The sequence below is a fragment of the Megachile rotundata genome, chromosome 5 (genome assembly GCF_050947335.1).
Source record: "Megachile rotundata isolate GNS110a chromosome 5, iyMegRotu1, whole genome shotgun sequence".
In the NCBI taxonomy this organism is placed as follows: domain Eukaryota; kingdom Metazoa; phylum Arthropoda; class Insecta; order Hymenoptera; family Megachilidae; genus Megachile; species Megachile rotundata.
Genome location: NC_134987.1, coordinates 8,106,003 through 8,133,489, shown reverse-complemented (window position 1 = coordinate 8,133,489; position 27,487 = coordinate 8,106,003). Strand labels below are relative to the sequence as shown.

The 27,487-nt window shown below is 40.3% G+C and overlaps 1 protein-coding gene across 4 annotated transcripts in view; it reads right to left on the bottom strand.

The window, feature by feature from the left end:
* Positions 1 to 14,364: 14,364 nt before the first annotated feature.
* The window catches only part of LOC100883294 (ankyrin repeat and SAM domain-containing protein 1A), a 69,373-nt gene continuing 56,250 nt past the window's right edge, over positions 14,365 to 27,487 (bottom strand). For all 4 annotated transcript variants that reach the window (XM_012290314.2, XM_012290316.2, XM_012290317.2 and 1 more), the window contains 7 exons: positions 27,146 to 27,463; positions 26,505 to 26,632; positions 26,064 to 26,438; positions 21,930 to 22,241; positions 20,841 to 20,999; positions 20,356 to 20,493; positions 14,365 to 19,679 (listed from right to left, as the gene is read on the bottom strand). In XM_012290314.2, the coding sequence (XP_012145704.1) occupies positions 19,074 to 19,679; positions 20,356 to 20,493; positions 20,841 to 20,999; positions 21,930 to 22,241; positions 26,064 to 26,438; positions 26,505 to 26,632; positions 27,146 to 27,463 (2,036 nt within the window). In that variant the 3' untranslated portion in view covers positions 14,365 to 19,073. The remainder of the gene's footprint in view (positions 19,680 to 20,355; positions 20,494 to 20,840; positions 21,000 to 21,929; positions 22,242 to 26,063; positions 26,439 to 26,504; positions 26,633 to 27,145; positions 27,464 to 27,487) is intronic.

Sequence of the window (27,487 nt, the reverse complement as noted above, 5' to 3'; positions counted from 1 at the left end):
CTTTCGCTCTCTCGCTTTCTCGCCAGAAGTTTGTTGTGTTTTTATTCCCGTTGAATGAGTCAATCGCTTCGGTTTTGCATCCGCGGCACAAGTACGCCCGGCCCCAATGGGAACACTCGAGTTCCGCGACGCGCGCGGAGAGACAGAGACGGAAAGAGGGCACAACCAGGGCCTCGCCTCTTCAATTAACTTTCCTGATTACATCTCGTGCCCACATGTGGTGGCACTTTTGAAGTCTCTTGCGTCGCGTGCGCCGCACCGTCGCTCGCCGCTGCCCCTCCAAATTGTTTAATTGCGTCGCATTACCCTTTTTTTTACCCGACGTTTTTTCTTTCCTCCTTTCGATCTCCCTCTTAACTACCCGGCTCCCACCGGAGAGCTTCAGCCTCCTCTTCGGTGGACAATGTCGAGGAACGAAGGGTGAAAAGTTCAGACGATCCGACGTGCTCGACGCGCGTGGCTCCGAGCTTTCACGGAGTAGGTCACAGATTCTTTATCACCGAACCGCCTAGGCCTTCTTCAAGCAGATTTTCACCTCCGTTGTTTATTCGTTTGGTCCAACTTTGCTGGTTAAATTCTACTGCGATCGAATGATTTGTTGATTGCTAGAAGAAGTGTTATGTTGATCATATGGTCGTATACACTGACTCTTATCTGACACGGAGATTTCTAACATGGGACTATAGGATATTGATGTTTTGGAACCATCAAACTTTGAGTTCATTTTGAAGTACTTGTACAATAGAATTGTATAGAGGTAACAAAAATTGGGTCGCGACCCATACAGATTGTAAGAAATTCTATTTTACTATGCAGCTTCATTTATCAAAGCTAGCACATCCACTAATAAACCTCTTATTAATTGTACAACTCGAGAGTAACAGCGTGCAAAAAGTACTTAGACCTTATACTGTCCCATGGGCTAAAAATAAGTCATCTCATCTGTGCTACTACATGTTCCTACGAATTCCCACGTGAAAATCACTGCTCGCGAAACAACTGGCGACTAGGATCAATTTCACGAGCGAGCTGTAGCGATGATTCGCGGGTCGGCAATAAAGTGGAAACCGGCATCCGATATATAAGGGTTTCCCTTTGGTTCCCGGTAACCGTGTGCCTCTCTGTTACCCGTGAATCGAATGATAATGAGATTGTTTGACGGCGTCGGTCGGTGGGCTGGTTGGTCACCGCTCGGGGCTATTCTCGACAGGCCGGCAAACGTACGTGCAGGCATTCACCGCGAACACCTCCGTCAGGGAGCACGTACACTAGTGCACGTAGTAGCGAAACTATGGTATCCAACACGGTCCATAATACGAGCCAGCAGTGCGTTGGGCGTCAGTAACGAGATGCAGGAAGTACGGCTGAGCTTCTCCTCGGGGAGAGAGCTGTCCACGAACGAGGATGGAGTCGGACGAATGGAGGAGTATCGAAGGAGGATCGAAACGAGAAATAGAGAGAATTAGGCGAGAGAGAGGGAGGCTGAGATAGATGGATGGATGGATGGATGGATAGGCAGATAGACTGACGCGAACAGAGAAGGAGAGAAACGGAGGGTGAGAGAGGTATGCAGGTTGCAAGCAAGCCTGTGCGCTAGGTACCCTCTTGCCCGAGGGCGAGGTCGAGGGTCGAGGGCACTGATATCCGCCCGAATGACTGCCACGTAATCACCGGCTAATTATCCGATAGATACCCGCCAGCTCTACCGATGCCCGGCGTCAGCCGCAGCCGTGCTCTCGTGTGCCCCTACGGAAGAGGGTTGCCAAAGGGAGGCGAAGCGAGGAACCGGGAGCAAAGCGGAGAGGAATACTGCCAATATGGCGAATATCGGCGGATTCCATGAAACGAGCAGTGCACCTCTCTCTCTCTATCTTCCTCGTTCTCTGCCCTGTTCGCTCTAGCCTTCGACGACGTCCCTCGTATCAATCCCAACGGCGAATGTCAATATCCAACCTGGTATGTACGACCGGGACTCGGTTACCTATACCTGCGTCTCTTCGATACACTGCTCCTTTTTTAAGACCAAGATTTCTCCGCCATTTGAGTCACTATAGCTTTATTTTATTTATTCAAATTACATAATTTACTCACCATTACTAATTATAATTATGAACTGTCATATGAATTTCAACTATGAATCATATTATAAATTTATGTTATTAATTAATTACGTGTACCTGCTTCTATAATACCATAGCTCGCTACAGTATTTAAAACAGAATAACAATGCAGACTACATAGATTCTATTTTGATAAAACATGTATATATTTTAAAGTATTATATTTTCAAACTTTATTGCACACCTCTAGTTCACCCCATATTTCACCCGATTTAATTTCGCTAATTTTAATTTCGTTAAATTCAGCCCGATTTTTAGGGAATGTCAAAACGTTCGAATCGACCGAATGAAAAAGTAGGTACGTACATAAGGAGGTAATCTAATGGCGATTGACACGTGTCGACTTCAGAGTTTCCGAGATCGGAAAGTAACATTCCACAGAGAGATTATTTGCCGATCGATGACGGTGAAACGTGTGCACCGTCGACGCGAGCTAATTGAAATTCTCGTGTTTGGAATAAACAGTCCCGCGTGCGTTCCACGATGAATTTAGCATCGCTGCTGTACAGTTTGCGCCACCAAAGTCCTCGGAAAGCAATTAATGACCTTGCTCCGGGTAATGAAGCGATATACGTAATTACCATCGCTGTTTTCAACGATGTAAGATCATTCTTGCCACCTACGCGATGTTTCGTAATCTACGGAGCTGTATACGTTACACGTGAGTAAATGCAAGACGAAAATTTCATGCATTAGGAAATTTAGGTTGTTTAGGAAATTGAGAATTTCAATACTTGAGGAACTTGAGAACTTGAGAACTTGAGTAACTTAAGAAACAAGAAACTTACGGAAGTTGAGAACTGAACAACTTGACAACTTGAGAAACTTAAGCAACCTGAGAAACCTGAGAAACTTGAGAACTTCGGAACTTGAGGAACTTGAGAACTTGAGAACTTGAAAACTTGAGGAACTTGAGAACTTTGAAACTTGAGAACTTGAGAACTTAAGAAACTTGAGAACTTGAAAAACTTGAGAACTTGAGAAACTTGAGAACTTAAGAAACTTGAGAACTTGAAAAACTTGAGAACTTGAGAAACTTGAGAACTTGAGAAACTTGAGAACTTGAGAAACTTGAAAACTTGAGAAACTTGAGAACTTCGGAACTTGAAAACTTGAGGAACTTGAGAAACTGGAGAAACTGGAGAAACTTGAGAACTTGAGAAACTTGAGAACTTGAGAAACTTGAGAACTTCGGAACTTGAGAACTTTGAAACTTGAGAACTTGAGAAACTTGAGAAACTTGAGAACTTGAGAACTTGAAAACTTGAAAACTTGAGAACTCAGAAAGCTGAAAATTTAAAAATTGCAAAATCCAAAAATTCAAACCCAAAATTTTACAAACTGAGAAATGTCACAACTTAGGAATTCACAAACAACAAAACTTGAGACTCCAAAAATACAGAAATGTTGAAATCCTCCATGTCTTCCTCAAAAAATCAAAAATTCCATTTAATACCAAATTTAATACCATTCTCGCCAAGTACACAAGGTACCCAAAATCACGTCTTGTTACCTATCGCTAAGTGTTCTCGGCTCGTGCAAGCGTGTATCGTTTTCAGGCCAATATGACCCCAGGGTGCACTCCACCGGACCGTAACAAACGCTTGTACAAACTCCGGACAAACGGTGCGTGGCCGGATCTGTTACGTGTCGCCGCGATGAATCGGCGTCTCCTTATTGTCGCGGGGCCACGTGTCCCGAAAAACGGGCGAATTGTGTTTTTCCTCGTTGAACCGCGGGGACAGTCTTCGAAAGAGGGTGAAGCCCGGGGCGTTCGACGAGAAAATACCCCTACAGGATCCACGGGATCAGTTTTTGGGAGAGACACTCGATGACGAGGACAAGCAGGGTCAGGCCCGTACAGAAATGTCAGTCAGGCTTAGGACGAGGAGGATCTAGATGTTATCTTCGATATGGGACACGGCTCGCCTGATGCCGCTCCGTTGTTGTATACCGTTAACTAATTATTCCGTGGACCCTCGCATACGACTGCTTCTGACTTTTAACCGGACTTGATCGAAAGATTGGAACTTTGCTCTGGAAGGTTTTGTGTTTTCATATTTGTGGGGCGATGAATTAAGGAAATTGTGGATTTGTGGCTTTGTGAAGTCTGATTATGAAGTTTTAGTCTTTTGGAGGTACAACTGCAAATTTTCAGATGTCGGACTTTTGAACTATCCGAGTCTCTAAACCAAATCAACTATCTCTATATTCTTATATCTCAGAGTTCTCAAATGTACGAATTTTGAATATCTAACATCTCAAACCCCAAGTTCCTAAATCTTCAGATATCCACATTCCCACATCTCCAATGTCTAAATACTAAATTTAGAGCTCTATTTCAAGTACTTCCCAAATTCCTAACATCACAAATAAGATCCCCAAATTTCTAAGTGACCAACTGAACTATGTAATCGCTAAATCTGCAGCAGTGTCGCGAACGTGGACGAATTAATCGCGTCCACCCTCGTCTTGCGACTGAGCAAATCCTAGCTCGGAAATCGGCGTACTTAATCGGTACCATCGATGGATCTCTCGTAAAAATTTTGGGAAATCAAGTCAGCGTGCAACAGCAATTAAGATCCCACGTTGCTTAAGCGACTAATCACGTAGGGTGGGCATTATCCGTGATCGAAGGTCGCGCGAGTGCGAAAAGACGGTCCGTGAAGGGATCCGAAAAGCGAGCTCGGCGTCGAATTAATTAACGCCGGCACCGGTGTCGGCGGCCCTTTTCTTTCAATCGAGCGTAACGGTCATTACGAATGGGTTGTATATCAATCGCCATGGAAGCGTGGCAAGGCGTAATATACGCTGGCGTAGGTTAAAACGAATGGGGTCCTCGACGATGCCGGTAGCTCCCGATACGTTATCTGGCTCGAGGAGAGGGGCTGAGCACGTTTTCGTGGACCCAGGTCAAACGCGAGGGGGATATATCCAGGAGGTCAGATAAATTTGGCCTGGATTACGTGGCCGTCACTTTCATATTCATTGAAATACTTCACTCGAACGACCAGCCGTATTTTTCTATCGGGGCCGAGGACTTTGCTCCGGCTCGTTCGTTTCTCCTTCCTTTCGGCGAATCCGGCCGCGCGATAAGGGCTGCGCGACGATCCTACGGACAGATACCGTTGGATGAACGCGGGAGAAATGGGTGAAGGACGACCAAGAAAATGTCGCCACGGAGAGGCTGAAAAATTGAGCGTGATACACGAGGACCGAACGTTGAGTAATGAGAGGACTGTGGGTCCTCTTATTTTTAGAAAATAACGGTGTACATCATGTGCTAATAATACCTACATGTATGTGGACATTCATATTTAGCATAATAATAACTTTGGTAATGGTCGTTTTGAACGTTCACAATTTTAACACATCGATTAACCTATACTTGTACTGATATCTTAATTTTCAGAACTTCAATGTCCATCAATCTTGGACAATTAATCATGTATTTGTATTTTTTCCTTTCTTAAGGATGCTAATATATCTAATTATTATGTGCACATATAAAAGTTAAAAAGTACTCTTTTCTGTTCATTATGGAATGAAATGAACCAGTTGCGTCAGGTAGGACACAAATATATCACCGTCCCTTACAAAAATTGATCTTTTATGTATTTAGCGTCCTAATGCTGCGGAACGGTAGCCAACGTCTGCCACCGAAATAGGCCCATTAAATTGTCTTTATATGCCCAAGGCATCGCACGATGATACGTGCCCTGTTTTCCTACGACTGGGTCAAAGTGTCCCTATAGAAACGTTTGTTTATCTCACTATTAAACCGCCGGAGGTACTGCCGCATGATGGTTGCGACGGTGTTTGTCCAGGACGAACCTTGATGCCGCTGGCAATCATCCTTAAATATCCATTACCTTTCTTGTTTACAGGAAGTGGGGCTCGTTGAGCTCAAAACACGGAAAATTCAAGAAAGACATTTCTATTCTTTATAATATTATGGACCGTCGCAATTTTCGTCTTTGAAAATATTTGCTTGAGACGTTGCTTTGAATCTGGTTGAGTTTACAGGTTGTGGACTCGTGGATTTATGGGGTTAGTTTATTAATTTACTAAGGTAATTTGACAATTCACTGATTCCGGGATTTATGAATTTTTGAGGTTGATAGATTTTCCAATTTTGAAATTTCTGTATTGCCAAATTCTTGCACCCCTAAATTCCTACACCTCCAAACCGTTACATTCTCAAATTCCTACATTCCCAAATCCCTACACCCCCAACTCTCTACACCTCCAAATTTCTACACTCCCAAATTTCCAAATTCCCAAAATTCCAAAACCTCAAAATTCTCAAAGCAAAGAGATGCGATCGCCTCGGAAACCATCTCGTTTATCGTTCCGATCGGCTCGATCGCGGGCATCGCGGATCCAGGGAGCGAACGCACCCCTGGCTGCGACGCGGAACAAAAGAAATAAACGAGGGCGTGGTGTGTGCGTGACATTGTTATATATGTACGTACATACAGGTGCGTGTAAACAATGACGCGACGGTATTCCAGGGACCGAAAGCGGAAAAGACGAGAGAATCCCGAAAATCCTGGCTGCGAACGAGAGAAGAAAGGGAACATCGACGACGACGTGCCTGGCAACAGTAAAATCATCGACTTCCACGTCGAAAGAACGTGTTCCTTGCGCCCTGTCGACAGCCGTATTCTTTCGACAAATCGTGCCACGTTCTCTCCCTTTGCTTCGTTCTGTCGTCGTCCTTTTCGACCCCCTCTTCTGCCCCAACCAATCCAATTTGTTCTTCGAAACGTCATTCGTACGCTGCTCCATCAATCATATCGACGTTTTACATCCACGCTACGAATCATTCTATATCATTCGTTTTTTCCGATCGTGAGTTACTGGTGGACCAATATGTCCGTTAGAGTTCGGTTTTAATTGAAGGGATTAGTTTTCTTGGGGTTGGAGGTGAAGGTGGGATTTGTAGAATTAGTGGTGTAGAAATTCTGGGAATTGTGAATTTGTCTTTTGAATTTTGGGGTTTGGAGAAGTGGGGATTTCGGGACATTGCGACTTGTGTCTCCCTTTGGAGACAAAGGGATTTGGGGGTGTAGAGATTTCAGAGTGTAGGAATTTGGAGGTGTAAGAATTTGGACATAATAATTTAACAAATGAACTCAAACATTGATTACCCCAAAATATGACTTCACCATACCAATCTCCAATATTCCATCTCATAGACTAATAAACTCCCCCCTTTTAAAAGCTTATAAAATGGCGATAGAAAATGGCTACCAATAACTCTCTAAAGATCTACAATCAAAAGAATATAACGCCGGAGAACTTTAAGATTTGCGAAGCGTTTTCGCGTCGAATTAACGTTGTCCGCGAATCGATAGTACACGGCGTCTGTACTTTATATAATACAATTTGTTCGTGGATATTCCGGTTGGGGGCACGGTGGCCGCAAGGTAAGCAGCCGATACCGGTAAAGATGCTAATTAACCAAGTTTCAGTCTTAACAAAGTTTTTCGATTAGCCGGTAAATTGTTGTAGGATGCGGGCTGGGTTGCCGGGCTCGTTATTATCTTCCCAAACAAGCCCTGAAATCGTACGGTGAAACGCGGCAAAATAATAGAAAGCTCGGCAAGTTTCGTCGTTAAAATTGCCGGCCGAGCGACGATTGTTGCTCGTGTTCTCTGTACTTGCTGAAAACTTTCTTGAAACTCTTGCCAGGTGATAACCCGAACGTTTTATTCGGTTTTCAATGCGCCACGAGAAGAAACGATTCTGGAAGAAAGTCCTCGAGTTGGTTTTATATTTGCATGAAGCTGCTCTTGTATCGCGGCTGACTATTTATCGCGAAATTTCTTTCGAATTTCTCTCTCGGTGCGTGCTAACGAAATTTTAAAGATGTTCTCTGTACCGTACGTAAAACGGAGATAATTATGTTTAATATCTGGTAGTTAAGTTTAGCGGGAGAGGAGTTTTTTGTTGAGGTGTGTTTTTAATGATGGTATGGTAAAGTTATAAAGTTTGACTTTTTTAAATCTTTTGTAAAGATGGAGGATTTTAGAAGATACAATGTGAGTAGTTCTTAAAATGTAGAGATGATTTGTTGTGCAATTTGAGGAGTTAAATATTTATTTTCATCTGCGTGACTGAAGGTTTGTGCAAAAATGGAGAAGGTTTATTGTGCAATTTTTAAAATAAAATTTTAATTCCCATTTGTTCTATTGAGGAAGATTTGCTAAAAACTTGAAGATAATTTTATTGGAAGACTTCAAAAATAAAAACTCAATTTGCATCTCATGGATTGAAGGTGATTTATGAAGAAAAAGTGAAGATGCTTTAGAGAACAATTTTAAAAATTAAAGGTCCCTTTGTATCTCATAATTGAAATAGAAATATTAATTGTTTGTTTCATACTGTTGATGTATTTTGCTCATTTTGCATTAATATTATAGAAAAACCTGAGTACCTATTTCACCACAAAAATTTATAATTAAATTTACATCATTGGCAATATTTATCAATGTTCTAATTTTTAAACTTGACTATAGTGATAGAATCACTCCAATAATAAAATATATACAAATTATCTAGACAATACTTGTGACAAAATTTAAAATTAATTTAAAAAAACTGCTTCTTACAAAAATATAATAAGGAAAATGTTTCTACCAGAAAATAACCTATAATCAAAGGAAAAAATTTATACTGAAACCTCTTCTAAATTTCTAGGCTTTAAAAGTCCATAAAAATCGCAGCAGTAAAAGAATTCTAAATTGGGTAGTTATTCTGTAAAACAAGGAAGATTGGCGAAATTCTATAGAACGAAGGTAAACGTATACGAATGAATAGGTAATCAGAGAAACGATTTCTCTTTGTGTTTCTAGAGGAACTAAAATAATATACGAAAGCGTTTATTCAAGTACCACTGTTGTTTGGAAACAAAACCTCCTTCATACTACGGTTGTATCTCTACTTGAACTTCTAATTTCTTCGATTGAGAAGCATTGAAATCGTTCCTACTTACCTACGTCATCGATTCGGGAAAAGTAAATCTCATTAAGTATTCACGGAAAATTATAATGGTTTGCTTTCTTATATGTCGTTATTCAAATTTTTTAACTTTTTACTTGGGAGCTTGAATAGTGAGACGTTGTAACACTTGGAAGTTTAAATTGGCAAATTAAAAAATTTTATTAAAAAATTGAAAAGTGAGTGTAGTCAAGAAATGAAAAATCTGAAAGTTTGTAGATTGGTAAATTATAAAATTTAGTACCTTAAAAATCAAAGAATTTCAAGAAGACAAAATTTGATTGAAATTTGAAGAAACTAAAAATTAGTAATTGTTAAACTTGACACTAAAAATTAGAAAATCTAAAACCTTAAAAATTAAAGAATTGTAAGAAGAAAAAATTTGATTTCAGAACCCTAAAGAATTTAGAAATTAGTAATTGTTAAATTTGACACTGAAAATTATAAAATACAAAATCTTAAAAATTAAAGAATTGAAAGAAAACAAAATTTGGTAACAGAACCCCAAAGAATTTAAAAATTAGTAATTGTTAAATTTGACACTGAAAATTATAAAATCTAAAATCTTAAAAATTAAAGAATTGTAAGAAGAAAAAATTTGATATCAGAACCCTGAGAATTTAAAAATGGGTAATTGCTAAATTTGACACTGAAAATTATAAAATATAAAATCTGAAAAATTAAAGAATTGAAAGAAAAAAAAATTTGGTAACAGAACTCTGAAGAATTAAAAAATTTGTATTTGTTAAATTTGACCCTAAAAATCAAGAAATGAGAAAAAAATAGAAAATCCTTCGACAAAAAATGGTAGAACGAAAATGATAAAGGTATAAATAAGACAACCCCATGTCCCGTAAATCATCCGTTTTATTCCTTCAAGGCGTTTATAGATATCCAGGGAATAATCTCTTTCTCATATATATATCATTCTAATAAACATGAACAATAATAAATATCATGTGTCCAAGAACGTAGGAAGTCTGCGTCTAATCAGGCTGCTCGGTACAAAATAGCGCGTTTATATACGGCATTCTCGGCAATAGCTTCATTACGCATAATCTTTTGATTTCAAAAGACACTCATCATTCACCTCTCTACCCTTCTTCTCCATTTCAATTTGTACGTTCTTTTGCACAGTCTCCGTGCTCCGCGAAACCGTACCATCATGGACGCCATTCCGCTTCGAACCTCTTCAAAAACTTTCGTTTCGAAAGCAAAAAACGTCCACGTCGAACAATTTCGCGAATGCCACGATTCATCAGCGAATACATTTGTATCATTTACTATCACTACCAGTCACCCTTCGAATTGCACGACGATTAAGCGCTGTTTCATATTTTTATTAGATTTTTACTCTTTTCCTAGAACACAGTAACGCGAAGAAAGTTGTAATGAACAATGACTATCGTTTTCCCTCCCATTAATGCCCAAAGTGCCTGGTCATAAATTTGTCTCTTGTTCACTAGCTATTTAGTTATTACAAGGAAATTCCTTAACGCGTTCGTTGCCGAAGGTTGTGATCCAACTACGGAACGTTGAGACCACGCGATATCGCGGGAGATGTAATTGAATAGCAGCAAACGCGTTAATCTATGTATTGCTTTATTGTTTTATTGATATCTTGAAAATAATATATTTTCGACTTGTGGACATTAATGGATTAAAACAGCCATGTGTAGAGAAAGGACCGATCGAATGAAAGTCGAAATATTTCGCTACGATAGGTTCCTGTCGATAGGTTCTTTCCCTCCGAACAATCGAAAACGACTGTCGACAAAAATACACGGATATTGCAATGGAATCGTGATGTACAACGTCGTGTGATTATATTATAGTAAACGTTACACGGAAACAGATATCGAATAGCGAAATTCAGAGGCGTTAATTTGTTAACTGGGATCTGCTACTGCACTGATATAAAACGATATATATGCACTGATATTACCGATAACGAAGGATCTTCTCCCAGTTAACAGATTAAGAGACAATAATTAGAGCGAAAGTTACAGCACAGTTTACAAAGTAGCGAGGACAATCGTTTAGTGAGGTAATAGGGAAACAGTGCCACGCGTATATCAATTCATGCTTATCTTCCTATTAAAATAAATTCGATATATACTCGTAAATCTTTCCAACGTATCACGAAAAAATTCAGTGACTCGACCCGAGTTTTTAAATTCGAACGAAAAGTTTAAGGAAGCTTCTACGTATCCTTTGGAATCCAAAGTCGCCTGCCATATCTACAGTCTTGCTCGATCGACATCTCGTATCGATTAACCATCGCGTCGATTTAAAAACAAGATTAATTAGAATTAATCTTCGGAACCTTCGTACTTGATCTCCAAATCGACGAGACGATTAATGTGGAGTATCTCGAGATACAAGATGGCGATCGAACTTTCGGAATACTAACTACGATTAGAGAAATATCAACGACTAGGAGAAACATCGAAGAGCCAAGTGCTCGATGGACGATTAATCGTCCGACAACCTTTCGTTTCCCGTCTCTCTACACCATCAAAATTATATTCGCTACGCTATATTTTACACATCTGATAAGCTATGTACACGTCTAAATCAGCTTTTGAACGATTCGTATCGTTCTTTACAATACAATTTCCCGATTAAGAGTTTCCTGAAGGATCTCGACACCTGCGAATGATTTACTATCAACGTTTGATGGCCCGATGATCTACTTGTAAAACACGATGTAAACTTGAAAATTCGTGAATCTTACTCTGCTAACGAATATCGAAAATGGTGAAGCTTTAAGACGTTTAATGTACGATAACTTAGTGTTAGAAGAGAGAATTCAAGAGAATATTAAGAGAAATTGTGAAATAGTTAAATTGTATTTGATGTGGGTGATCGAATTCACTGACGTAAATTAAAGGTTTCACATAGGATAACGATTTTCATACAGAGTAACAATTTGTAAATTTTAATTTAGTTATTAATGTTGCAAATTTTAGTGGACTTCATTCAAATAGTCGATCTGATAATCCTGTAGTTGTATGTATATTTCTATGTAAAATCGTAATTTATACAGATGAATTCGATCACCATAAGTTTCAAATTTAAAAATCACCATTGCATACATTTAGTCACAAGTCATTAGAGGTTCAAGGAACGAAAACGAAAGAAACTCTGAGTACAATATGAAGTAGTGAGATATTAGACTAACAGAGGCTTATTGATGCGTTGATCTTCGAAGTTGAATATTTTCTTTACGGAAATGTTACACGATGGAAATCTTGTACAAGAATCTTGCGAAAGATAGAAAATGCTTCCACCGGAATCAGTTCACTTCTTCAGCTTAAAAATAGTTTCAGACACAGCTTTGAAAGAGTTAGAAACTTCGAAGAGTTTGAAGTAAAAGAGAGTAAGTGCCATTTCCGAGTCTTCAAAATGGTTGCTTGTACAAGGGTCACAACTCATACATTAATTCACAGTTTTTAATATTTTAAATATTTTTAGGGATCCTCAGAGATAAGGATCCTTACAGATCCTCATGATGGCACTTACCCTACCCTTCGTTCAAAGTTTATTGACTGTAATCGCAGTTTTCTCAAAAAGTATTTCTCACCCAAGTTTACGACAGGATCGGCCATTGAAACAGTGACTTGTGCGAAGGTTAATTGATATTGCCAGCAATACTGAACGTAAAACTAGCCTTTTCCTGTCATAAACTATATGACATTTCAGTGCGTTGTTCAGCATTAGTTCAGGAAATTAGCGTGACAGAAATTGGTAAAGAAGAGAAGCACGAGATTGCTAGTTAAACCGACGAATCGTGTCTACGAACTAATCGAATAATATGGTGAGCGTAATTTCGCGATACGGCGACGATGCTCGGCATAATTAATGTCGAGCGTTGCGAGGACGCTAACGAGACACGCGTTTTTCTCACGATGCGTTTCCATACGTACGTCGAAAGCCTCTGAGCGGAAGCGACGAAACGATCACGCGAATTCAGCTCGCAAATTGATGCGATTTGAGATAAGCGTCGCGTTAATGACATCGCGTTTCCCGGCGAAACGGCCGCGTAATCAGAACGAACGCGATTTCACTGAATCCGCCGAGAATCGTGCCAGGTGAACGAGAAATGTGTATATTACGGATTTAGGAAAAATTTCGATGACCTATCGTATTATCTATATCATCTTAGAAATGTTTTTGAAAATGTCACGAGTGTGGAGTGCTTTGTATACTGTTCGAGATTTTGGAATGCAGATTACAATTCTTCATAACAGATACATTACTCGAATGTAATTTTTCTTAACAAAATTTTGTTGTAAGGCAAACATGAAATGTGCTATTAAAAATCGATGTTAAACGCTTCGTTGTGATATTAGTTCTTACAATAAAATAATAGCACGAGTATGTGGTGTTATCGTGAACACGTTCTTGTTTGGAAGACGTATTAACAAAAATTAGAAAAATGGTATTCGATGAAGATGGTCTTATATTCCAACATGTGAAATGAATGTGTTGTTAACCACATCAAATCAAAGATTTCAAGAAGCATAAATATGCGAATAGATGGAAACTCATGTGAGATGATTCATATGGTGCTTGTCATGTGACCATCATGTGAAGCATCATGTTACTATAAATATTTTGTTTAATATATTCGATGAAATTTATGGAATGCCACACAGCCCCTATTTAATATTGACTAAGACGTGTGGTAATGATATGTATTATAAACCATCATAAGAGTATAGTTATTCTAGCCGTGCTTCGAGTATATATTATGTAAAAGTCATGAACACATTAACCTTCTCAGGTATCAGCAACCAGCATTTGAATTAATTATAAAATGAGAGGTCAAAGAGAAATCTCAACCCCAATACTGTATTAATACTAACGACAAAGCTGAAGAAAATGGAAAACTTATATGATCCTTAATCTACTGTATAATAATTGCAAAACTGCTAAAACGACGATGCATATCGATATATTCAAGGAAAATCACAACTTATCAATCTAAATAATTTATGTTATGTATCATAAACTTAAGTTCATAATATCATAATATTAAGTTACACCAACTTAATATTAATTTATATAGTAAACTTAATATTAATATCAAACAGTATAATATGCATATGAAAAGGAACTCGAATCGCTGTACAAATATCCAGCAACCTCGAACAGTGTACAAAGCCTGAAAAGAAGGCATTCGCTCGAAGGATCCCAAGGGTGATTCATAAAATTCAACAACAGAAAATCCACATTGATGTAATCAGCATATCAGTTTAATCACACATAGCCGTCTAATGTACAATTAGGAAGTTGCTTCGACTGTATCTTTGGTATCGTTGCACTGAACTGATTCACGGTGATCGCCGTAGAACACTCTACATATATTACCGTACACCTATGTACATCTACTCTCGAAACTTGTATTCGATATATCGACGATTCGTTAATCGTTGTCACCTCTCTAGCGAGGAACTTGATCGTGTCGAACATAAATTCGACGAACACGTTCTTCTTTTCTTCTTCTTTTTCCGGAACGCTAATTACACATTCGTGGTCTTCTTTCTTCTAGTTTCTTTCTTTGTCGTTTCTTGGTCCGTGAATGAGTTTCGCCTCGCGCGACAAACCATCGCGATACCACTGTCGCCTAACGTACTAACGTTTATTCGTTTCCTTCGTAATATTTATATAAATTACTTAACGCTCTATGCGTAGACTCTCAATATATTGCCACTATCTGGTGCTTTCTCTGCTGTCTTTAATGAATCATGTGCGTTATATTGCTAGGTTTCCGTTATATGGCCACGCGGTATATGGCCATTTTTAAGCGTTGTATGGCAATGTACAAGTATGTGGTATATTGCCATTACATCGCCGTAAATGATATATGGAGATATACTGATTATTGATAGATTATTGATACTTGTCGACATATCGGAAATCTTGGAGTTGAAAGGGTGGAAATTGGGGGAATCAGAAATTGGGAAAGTGAAGAATCGGAAAATTGTGGAGTTGGAAGATTGGAAATTTGGGACTTGGGAAGTTGAGATTTTTAGAAATTGGAACATGTGGAAGTGGAAAATTTAGAAATTGGGGACTTGGTAATTGGGTGATTTAGAAAATAGAAAATTTGGAAATGGGAAAAATAGGAAATTGGAAAAATTGGAAATTGGAAAAATAGGAAATTGGAAAACTTGGAAATTGGAAAATTTGGAAATTAGAAAAATTGGAAATTGGAAAAATGGGAAATTGGAACATTTGGAAATTGGAAAACTTGAAAATTGGAAAACTTGGAAATGGGAAAAATGGGAAAACTTGGAAAATGGAAAAATAGGAAATTGGAAAACTTGGAAATTGGAAAATTTGGAAATTGGAAAACTTGGCAATTGGAAAATTTGGAAATTGGAAAAATTGGAAATTGGAAAAATTGGAAATTGGAAAATGGAGAAATTGAGAATTAGGAAATAAAAGAACTGACAATTCATTCGAATACATTGAAACAATAAATTATCGATATTTACAGACAATTATATCAATAATCTTGAATTAATACCGCCATTGACCACGGAAACCACCTGCAAAACCAAAATCTTTCTGTTCCATCCAAAATTGCACCACCCATGGGCAATATAACGAGTCTACCATATATAGAGAGATATTTCGCTGGAGGATAGCGCGGCGGTTCTGCGTGTTTCCGCAGAAATGAAATAAATAAATTGTTCGTGTAATACACGCGTAAAGAGGACAATTTACAATACGTCAGAAACAATATGTATAGCTACCAAATAGTTGCATGTAGGTTTCGATGTATGTACATCTATAGTCGGATTAATGCTTCGACGAGCTAACCTGCGGATCCTGAAATCGGATCGAACGAGTGTATCGTAGAGTATAAAACGGGGCTCCATTGTTGGCACATTCGAGATTGCATCGGCTGCAACTCTATTGTTCGTTGATGGACGAAATGCTTGTTGTTCCGAGTCGCGAGTCGCGTGCTCGAGCGAGCAACGAATTTTTAATCGATAAATCGGAAAAATATACCGAATGATCCATGCGAACCAAACGTCTGCCTAGCACTTTTTTCGCGGTCTTCTGTACTTTGTATACGGGAGAACACGTAATAAAATACCCGATTATCGGTCGATCGATGGCGTATCGAGAATTTGAGCATTCGCGGGTGCATCATTTCATCCGCACGAATCAGCCCGTGTTTCCATTAAAAAATAAAGAAAACCCTTACGAGTCTAAACCGTTCGGTTAACATTTTCTATCGTCCCTAATGACGTTCGAAACACGTAGTACTACGTTCTAAGAGATTGGTCGAACAAGATCTATGCAATTATAAATTACGGGTCGAATAAACGTTTGCTAATATTGCACTCGTAGTACTACGTTTTCGTGGACTAGCGATCAATCACGATTTGTCCCCGGCACTCTAACAAACCCCTTCGTTGATGCTCTTTCGAATCGATAGTTTCCTGTCGAAACATTTTTCCCTCTCGAAAAAAGATCCCGTTTGATCGTGTACTATCGACTCGTCTATCGATTTCTATCGAACAACGCGGCCATTGAAGGCTTCACGGCACGTGTGACCTTTTCTAATCGGTTACACGTGTCCCCCTTCGATCATACTTTTTGCGAACCACCTCCTTTAATTTCCACGGCTTGTATTTTGCCGACACACATCGAGGAAGCATGCTCTCTACTTCGAACTACGATTTCTAATATAGCTGCGCTACGCGAGTATACGAAAATGCGAGGAAAGTACAGTCACGTGCAAAGATGTTCTTTCTTGAGGTTTAGCTTGGGGAAAAATTACCTTGCGTCTAGTTTGATCTCAATTCTTAATTTATTACGAGTTTCATGGTATTTTAAGCGTAGATAAGAGGTTGAGTTATGTTTGAGTTAAATTCAGACATATGATGGATTTGAAATTTAAACACAAAAAGTGTAATTTGAATTTGAGTCCTAAGTTAACGATCTAGATTAGCGTTAAATTATGTTTGAATTTTAACAAAAAGCTCTTCTGATTTGAATTACATCTCACAAAACCTTGATTAAAGTTGAGTATAACCACCCTTTTGATAAAGGACCAAAACGAGCTTCAAAGGTAATTTCCCCAAATTTCTCCAAATCCTGAACGTCATCCATGCGCGCGACTGTATTCGATTACACACCGCGGTGAAATCGCATTGTCCTCTCGTCCTCGGTGGACCTCGTTCGCCTTCTTTACACCTTAACATACTCCCGCAATAGTGTATACCTATAGAACTATGTACTATTGTAAACGTGATAAATACAAAGTGTGCGTATAGCCACGGGTTAATGGTGGTGTGTTGTTTGGCAGTTTCTCGTGTTCCATTCTCCCTCTTCCCCGTATCACCATGGTGGATCCACCTGAATCTTCTCTCTGCTCTGCTTATAATATACATACATAGTGCAATCTTTGGTTTCGACTATCGTGTTCGTATTCACAATCTACGCTCGTGTACGAGGCTCCGATGTGAACTCTCTCTTCTTCGTCGTTCGAAAGAAACGTGGTGAACGGGGCTCCCTATCCTAAAGATTCGTTAATAATTAGAATCTAGTTACTAGACGATCGTTAGGCCTGCTCCACGAAAGAGCTACGTTGTTCAACGATGCAGTGGCTACAGCTCGAAGCTGTGCTCTTCGAGAACTACCTCGATCGGGCGACTCGGGGTATCGAATCGCGATAACTCCGTGAAACATTCAAAATATATGTTAGATAGGTATTTGGTACCGTTTCGCAATGTAACTTCGTTTCCTAATCGCGAGGTTCGTCGAATTAGCGCGCCTCACGAACACGCTAATTGCATGGAGCTTCTTCCCGTCTGTTAATTGTTCAATTTTTTTTTTGTCTTTTTTTCTTGTTTGACTATAATACGTGCGTGCGCGCAAACGCTTAAACGTGAAATACAAAAGGAGATAAGGACTGTCAGTCTTGGATGATGAGAACGTCGACAGAAACGGTAGCGACCCGTGGACGAAACCTGATGCGGAAATCCACGGATCGAAGAGAAAATTCGTTCAGTCTCATCGGTCGTTATCGATTGATTGCACGGGATGAAAATTGAGCATTCGCGAATTCGTGAAACTCGCCTGCATCTTTTCTTCCTGCCACGGGAATGTATATGCGTGTTTCGTAAATGCCTTTTGTGCACGAAGGTCTTCGATTAATTTATCTTCGTTTCTTAATTTATACGTCGATGTTAGCCATCCGTGCCGACAAAACGACGTGCGCTATACCTAGAAAATATCTACATACTTCATGCCGAAGAACACTATGTTACTCGAATAATACTGTTGGCGAGAGTAGCGCCTCGTTTGCAACATTTCCTGGTTCGCCCCTTCCGACATTTAATCTCGTTGCACGAGCCGCGCGAAATGTGTAAAAGATGAGCACACGGTTGCCCTCCAGAGTCTTCTCGGTCCTCTAATGCCCTCGACGTAGAAAATCACAGTGTCATCCCGTTTCAGGGTCGCAACGCGGTTCCGGAGGCGCAGAGTTTGGCAAAGAAATTCGAAATTCGCTTACTTACCCGAACTGGCTTCTTCACCGGCGGTTCACACCGGGCGAGCGAAAAGTAATCGTAAAAACGTGTAAGGCTACTAGAAAAGTTCGAAAGATAAAAAAAACACGGGCACCCGTGTCGCGTAACAGTGATTAATCCTGACCGAGGACCAAGATCCAAATTCGAGTTCAACTCGTGTTCGACTCTACAGCGTCGCTTGAGAAACCGACTGATCGCGTTAACGATTTGCATCGGGCCCTTCCGAACGACGGTCATCCCGTCACGAGCTCGTTCGAACAACGATCGTCTACCTATCGATCATCCGTCGAGAACGATCGCGTCTCGCGACGTGAGAAAGGAATCTTCAAGGGTTCCTGCAATCCAGCAAATCCCAAATTCCGGAACAGATATCGGACCAGAACCCCGGACTCTAAAGCTCCTCGGACAGGGCGATCGGGGCTCTGGAACCGGGCTTCATGTCCTTCACGCCTATCCCGATATCGTCGACCGGCGTCGGCGCCAGTTTCAGCTGGTTCCCGTTTATTTTGATATCGTTCACCGAATGGGATCTGCCGTGGGTCACCAGAGGCTTAGCTGTCTGGTTGGTGCTGGTGTTCGAGTTCGAGCTACTGACGGAATTCGTGCTGGGACTGGTGGCGGGATTCGAACTCGAGGTGCAATTCGCGGTGGTACTTGATCCGGAACTCGAATTCGAGTTCATGTCATGGCCGAGACTGGGGACCACGGATTGGACGATCGGATTGGGAATGGACGACTTGGACCGTGGTTTTAGCTTTGGATTGGAACAGTTCGCGTTTGTGATTTGCACGGAAGGCTGATCGTGCTCCCGGTTGGCGTCTGGAGCCGCATCCGGTGAGATGGACATCTTGACGGGCGCTGGAGACTTGGACAACGTCGTCAACTGGTTGGCGGACTGGGAACGGACCGTGTGACTACCTAGCTTGTCCCTCAGCGCCATTTGATAGGCTACCTCGAAGGCCTGGCCTAGAGTTAGAATCACCTCGGTCGCTTGGTCCTGGAACAAGCAAACCTTGCTTCGTAGACTTCTCGAAGTTCGGTGAGGAAATCGAGTTGGTTAACACAGTTGATCATGGATTAGAATTATGGTTGTTCAAGGATTATTTGAATTATGGTTGTTTAAGAATTATTTGAATTATGGTTGTTCATGGATTATTTTAGTTATGGTTGTTCAAGAATTATTTGAATTATGGTTGTTCAAGGATTATTTGAATTATGGATGTTCAAGTATTATTTGAATTATGGTTGTTCAAGTATTATTTGAATTATGGTTGTTCAAGGATTATTTGAATTATGGATGTTCAAGTATTATTTGAATTATGGTTGTTCAAGGATTATTTGAATTATGGTTGTTCAAGGATTATTTGAATTATGGTTGTTCAAGAATTATTTGAATTATGGTTGTTCAAGAATTATTTGAGTTATGGTTGTTCAAGAATTATTTGAATTATGGTTGTTCAAGCATTATTTGAATTATGGATATACAAGGAGTTTTATCTTTGCACAATTTCAATCTCCGATATCATATATTCTGTAGTTAGATAATTCAGGAAGATTGATCGCATTCTGATGAACCGCGGAACTTAATGTAATTTACAGTTTAATGAGTAAATACTCGAGTAAATTACGATGTTGATTCGTAATTATGAAAATTATTGAAGGAATGTACTCACCATAGTTGGTACGCAAAAGACGTGGCAGAAATGCGTACGACTGGCATGATCCTTGGTGATGTACGCGAAATGGGTTAGATCGTCGGCATCCTGGCAGGCGCAGTGAATGTTGCGAATTTCGTGCTCGCAAATCGGCTCCTATCGATTCGCATCATCCGAAATGTACATAGGCAAACAGGATAAGCGTATTAAGGTCCAACGTTAATCCTTCGCAACGTAACTCAAATTCCATAAACACAGGGAAATTCAGCTTCCTCTGCATCTACCTCATTATACCGTATCACGCTAATTATTTCCGCGAGCCACGTATTAGGCTGCCAATCAAATTCGCTTACGCGTTCTTTCCTCCATTAAATTTATACGAGATTAGAACTTATTCAAATTCGTAGTCAATTTTTGTATTCGTAATAGGATTATTTGAAAAGACTAACGTTGCTTGGATGATTATGCATGCTTTGATAACAATGACTAGAAAAATCTCTTACGTTAGTCACCGTGTTGAGAAAACGAACACCGCGATAAGAAATCGCCAGGGAGATATCGGGAGTGACTCTCGGTTCACGGCACGTTTTCTTCAGCTTCTGTATGGACTTCTTGGTCGACTCGGTGCCACGCAACTCCTTCACGACGGTGGAGCCCAGATACTACGTGATTTTTAAACAAAAGGAACACTTTGTCTCCAGATACGTCATTGGTAGAACTATCAAATTAACAGTCTTATTTCGTATTAATCTGTTCAATTTGATACATGAAGCATACACATGTAACTTTGATGAGAGCGTTGATTGAAACTTTAAACATCGTGACCTAAACAAATATTCAATGCAAACTTTCAAATAGGTAATCTTTTAATTATTGAGATATGTAATCATATAATTATTACTACCGATTATTTGATTATTAGAGACTATTCAAATTTTGTTTGCTATCAAATTGAATTATAAATTTGTAACACTCCGTGCTTTTAACAAAACGATTGCAATAAAGAAACAGTATGATATCAAGCTCTTAAATTCTGGCTAAGAGAGTTTCAGACAAAACACCGTGAAAAGTAATGCTCCGAATGAAATGTGTTATTAGCTACACCCACGTGATCATTATGGTAATAGGCCTTCACCTTGAGGCATTGTCACGACTATCTGGCTGACATCACAGGACGCACTCATTATTTAAGAACCGCGTTTCATAAAGCATGACAGAGGACTGAATTACGGAGTACAATTACCTACTAGGCTAGTTCTTGATTATAACACTTGCTAACAACATGGTGTCATTGTGAAGGATTAAACAGTTATATATTATCATCTTTATCATAATAAAAACTTCGAAACCCCGTTACATAAAATCGCTGAAATTGCAACCACGATTGCATCGAGTTCAGCAGCCACCGAAAAAGAAGAAACCTAAATATTTTCGAGCGGTAAAACCGATCCACATGCTCCACACGTAATTTCTCTAATGTATTCAATGAACGTAGAAGATACGTGATTCGAGCGCAAGAGTCAGTCTACGCGAAATAGCAAGTACAGTTTGGAAAACGTCGATGATAGGAAGAGGAAAGCAATTAGACTTACGTTGGCAACGTAGGTGACGCAGCCGGTGACTAGAGCTTTTGGCTGGTGCCTCCATTGCGTCTTGAGGGTTGATGGCACACCGAGCAACAACTCCGACGGTGCCCTGATCTCGAGTTGTTCCGGTGCCGGGATCGCCCCATTATGCGAACTGGGTCGTTGGGGAGGCTGCGGGGCTGGCCTGTTTTTACGGTGCCTTAACGTACCGGTGGTAGTCGAATTCGTTCCGGCTATCGGCGCACCGCCATTACCCTCCGTCGTTGTTTCCGGTAGTTTTTCCCGTATCTCCTCCTTCAACTGCTGTATACTCGTCTTCTGCGGAAACGAGATGCGAGCTTCAGCAGACCGGTGTCTCGTTCAGAAACTTTACTGCGTCTCGTCTTTTCTACTTCGTATTTGTTAATCAGTACAGGCTCTTACGCTTATCAAGTTTCTGTGGAATATTGAACTGTAGCGTCACTATTGGAGGAGACTTTTTGTGGGGGTGTTTTAAACGAGATACTTGAGACGGTATTGAAGGATTGTTGTCTATAACTGTACAGGTTTCTTGAAAATGATGTACACTGTACATTATGTAAGATATGTAGTCTATAATTATTGTGATTTGAGCAAACAGAAATTTAACGAGGTAACTTGCATTGTACTGCTCATCGAGTTCAGCATTTATAATCGTGTCAATATTACTCTCTTAACCTATCGACAGATTGTACGTTTAATTTTTCTTGACAAATATGTTTTTAACAGAGTTTGCGTTTGAATAACATGAAGATAACGACTGTACAAATATCATTTATAAAATGTACATCTTTCGCGATTGGAAAGAGCAATTCTTGAAGAGCTGAGAATTTCAATCTGCATCAAAGGAAACAAATATTTAAATTGAATCGACAAGATTGAAAGTTTTATCGACGAAATGACAACCGGTTCTATCTAACACGGTTTTCCTCTGAACCATGTATTTTGCAACAAGTTTCTACCGATAACGATTTAATACTTTAAGCGATCCGAAAATAAAGAGAGGAAAAGGGAAGAGGAACAAGCTGCACGGAATTTTCGCGTTCACAAAGCCAGCCTCGAAAACCGAGTCGACGTTACACAACGTGCAATTACACTCGTAAAAGCGTCACGATTCAAATTGCCGGCAGCCCCGCCCCACAAAAAGGAGACTTTTTGCAATCTCTCCGGTAGAAACGCGTGATCGTTTCGCGCCGCTCGCGCTCCGGGAATTACGATCAAACCGGATTTAAACCACGCGAGCGTATCGTTCGCCGTTCGGATTACATCCCCGCGAATCGTTTGTTACATCTGGCTTGCCTGTATAATTTGCGTCAGTGCCATGGTCCCGGCCAACGACGAGTCGCGAAAAAAAGCTCGTCCAAAAAAAATATCCTCCCTGATACATCGAGTTATCGAACAGAAGTATTCCGAAACAACGTAACTGTGCGAACTATGCGAAAGACGCTATAACGGTGTTATGTCGGTAATCCGTTACCAGGCTAGGTTTCAATATTCTGGAAAGGAGTGTGTACTCTTTTTGTTATATTATTTTACCGTTTCATTGTGAAGTTATATTGTTATACCGTGGGTTGGATAGAACTTAGGTCTGGCTAGTTGGCAGTCGAAAATAAAATGAGGATTCCGCCTGACAACTTAGGTGTACACAGTGTGATTTAAACCCCTTAATCTAGAATATCAGACATTACGGTTCAAATGATACTGACTCATATTTCTATCACGATGGAGTAATGAGTTTAGCACTGATCTTAATTAGTGCAATCAAGAATGGTTGAATATGAAGTATATGTAACATATCAAGTTTATCTCAATACTGCTGTCTGGAGAGTATGAGGTTAACCTCTTAGCAACGAATTTAATACTGATCATAATTAGCACAGTCAAGAATGGTTGAATATAAAGTATATGTAACATATCAACTTTGTCTGAATACTGCTGTCTGAAGAGTATGAGGTGAACCTCTTAGCAACGAGTTTAATACTGATCATAATTAGCACAGTCAAGAACGATTGAATACAAAGTATATGTAACATATCAGCTTCGTTTGAATACTGCTGTCTGAAGAGTATGAGGTTAACCTCTTAGCAACGAGTTTAATACTGATCATAATTAGCACAGTCAAGAACAGTTTAATATAAAGTATATGTAACATATCAACTTTGTCTGAATATTGCTGTCTGAAAAGTATGAGTTTAACCTCTTAGTAACGAGTTTAATACTGATCATAATTAACACTGTCAAGAATGGTTGAATATAAAGTATATGTAACATATCAACTTTGTCTGAATACTGCTGTCTGGAGAGTATGAGATTAACCTCTTAGTAACGAGTTTGATACTGATCATAATTAGCACAGTCAAGAATGGTTGAATATAAAGTATATGTAACATATTAATTTTGTCTGAATACTGCTGTCTGAAGAGTATGAGTTTAACCTCTTAGCAACGAGTTTAGTACTGATCATAATTAGCACAATCAGAAACGGTGAAACATAAAGAATATGTTCATTTCAATCTTGTCTCAACACCGTCTGAAGAGTATGACCTCTTAGTAGAATCATCGGAAATAATGATAAGAATCAATTTAACGGATAATCCTGAATCGTGGTCGGAAGAGTTGATCCGCGTACAGTAGGAAGACTGATGAAATTCAATTAGGAGAAAAGAATGGACGTAAGGACCAGAGAAACGGAGAAGCAAAGAGAGCAATTTAGGCGTGTACGCGTCGAGCGGGTGGCATTAATCGAATTTAATTAGCTAATTAAGAGGGAGGTAGGGCCAAAAAGACGGGAGAGACAGGAGGCAACGGGGTAGCTCGTTAACGGATCCACGTATCGCGCTCGAGGCGACCGAACAAAAACTATTAGCGTCCGCTCGAGCGAGCAGGCTGAAAGCTTGCTCGAGTGTCGCCGACGCGGCTCCGCTCCGCTCAGCTCGGTGCGATACGCGCCGAGCGGACAGGTAGCTGATGCGCGCCGGTTACAATAACGCCTCTCCAATTAGCCACGATATTTACATTATGACGCGATCGGCTGAAAGCCGTCGGAAGCGATCGAGCGCGAGTCGGCGTCGCAGCCACCCCTCGAGCCTCGTTTCACCCTCTTCTACCACCAAGTGCTTGCTTCTTGTCAGACACCCCGTTGTCGAATCGGTAGTCGAACGATTCTTAACAGCTTCAAACCCTTTCCTCTCTGTATTTTCGTTGCTCCGCCCCTCAACCCTTAAAATATGAACATGTCGGAACAATCGGCGAAATAACTGCGTTACATGGTCCGATCAGTGCGACAACTTCGTTAACCGTTTACGGTCCGCGGACTTTCTGCGCTACGGTAAATGCGGATAGGTTTTTCTGAGTTTTTATGTCTCGAGCTTTGGTTGGAGAGGTGGACATGGTTTTTGGTTTAGCGGCTCTGGGTTTGGGAACTTGAGAATTTTAGGGGGGTTGGAATTTGGAGAGGAGTTTGGTCTGGAGGAGGGAAATTTGAGAATTTGAGATTTGAGGTCTGGGGATGTGAAATTTGGGGATGTGAGATTTGGGAATGCGAGAATTGGGGATTTGAGAATTGGGGTATTTCAGAATTCAAAATTTGAGAATTTGGGATTTGAGATTTAGGGATGTGAGAATTGGGGATGTGAGAATGTGGTATTTCAGAATTCAAAATTTGAGAATTTGGAGTTTGAGATTTGGAGATGTGAAAATTGGTGATTTGAGATTTAGGGATGATTGGTGATTTGAGTAATGGAGATTTCAATAGCTTTCGAGTTTAGGATTTTGGAAATTTTTAGAATTCGCAGACTTGGGAAATTGTGCATCTAGAAATGAGGTATTTGAGACTTTGAGAAATTGAGAAATTTAAGGATCTAAAAATTTGTAAACTACAAAATTGAAAAATATAAAAATCCACTTACAGTACCAACAAAAAGTCTAACAAAGGCACTGTAAACTCCACATAGCACCGATAAAACTGATCGACCATGCCAACATGCAAATGACAGCCGCATACTTCGAAATTTCTGCAGGCGATTACGATTCAAAACGCTACGCGAACGTCGCGCAATAACGAGCTTCGCGCGACGCATATCAGACGATTCGTATTCTCTGTTAGCGTACGATTTCACTTACCAAGGTGTTCAGATCCTTATTGAGGTCCTCCAGGTTAGGGCCAGCAGAATTTCGATTCTGCGCACGCGCACTAGATCCGCTGACCGACGCCAGGATCCTCTTACGGTGCGCTGGCTTTTGGATCTCCAACACTGCAGCCAATTCGACCTCCCACACTCTTCTCACTCGATCCATGTCCGTGTACAAATGTTTCTTAAACGTTTCGGCGTAATTTTCCAGGTGAATAGTCTTCAACCATTCGTCCACCGATTGACTGTTCCCTGAACGTTTATCCACGCGTTTGTTCAGCAAATCAACGGCATCCATTATCACGGCTCGCTCTTGGTCGCTGGTGATCCCCATGTCGTTCAAGTCGGCTTCGTCCAGAACTCCGTTCTGCAAACGATACGGTTCAATTGATTTGTCGTTGATGGTCGAAGAACAGACTTCGAGGATACTCACTATGAAGTCGAGATCGTCGAAACCGTAATTTATGAACAGAGTCTCGTAGTCGGCCAGGCCCAACGTTGACAGCCACTGACCAACGGAAGTTGAAACAATGGGGCTGCTGCTGGTGTCTGAACTCAGACCTGCGTGCAAATCAGATGGGACTGCTAATTTCATTCGATTTTATTCTGCTGCGTTTGTTCATTTTCATAAAGACTTTGACAGCCGTTTAAACTGTTCAAGGAGATTTACATACACGAATATTTACATATGTGGATGTACTACTTTACATATTGCTACTTCTTGTACATTATAAATTCTTTTACAATTTGTTCATACAATTACTACATATTTAAAATGAGTATAAATCATTTCTTTTGTTAACCATAAAAAAATCACCTATGAACATATTAGTCTTTTCTACATACAGCGGTGTAAACACCTTAAAAAATTCTTGACATTTAACGCTATAAACGTTACGTAAAAACTTCGATGTTCAAACTAGATGGAAGTATATGTGAAATAATTGAATGCAAGTAATCACTTTCCTACGATCTTCAGACTATTGCGTGAATGTGTTACCTAATTCGAAGAAAAGTTGAGTGACTGATTAACGAGGGAAAGCTAGCACGTATGAAGCGGAAGGTTCAACGTACCTAATCTCGTCTGGAACTCTTTCTCGAGTTCAGTGACGAAGACGGATTCCCTGACTAGTCCTGTTCCGAAGGACGCCATGATCTCGGAGATCTTGGCCCATTCTTCCTGCTCGTCGAAGGGACTCATTATGCTAAGGGATTTCTCGTCTCTTTCACGGTCACGATCCGACAACCGGAACGGGACTTCACCGTCTTCGATTCGTTCTCCGCCTCCACCCTCGCCGCCGGATCCCATTCCGCATGCGGATGGCCCGTAAACGTTTCGCAACCGACGTAGCGTACGTGGTCGTTCGGCTGTCACGGATCCTTTTAACAGACCTGTCGAATAAACATAATTTCATA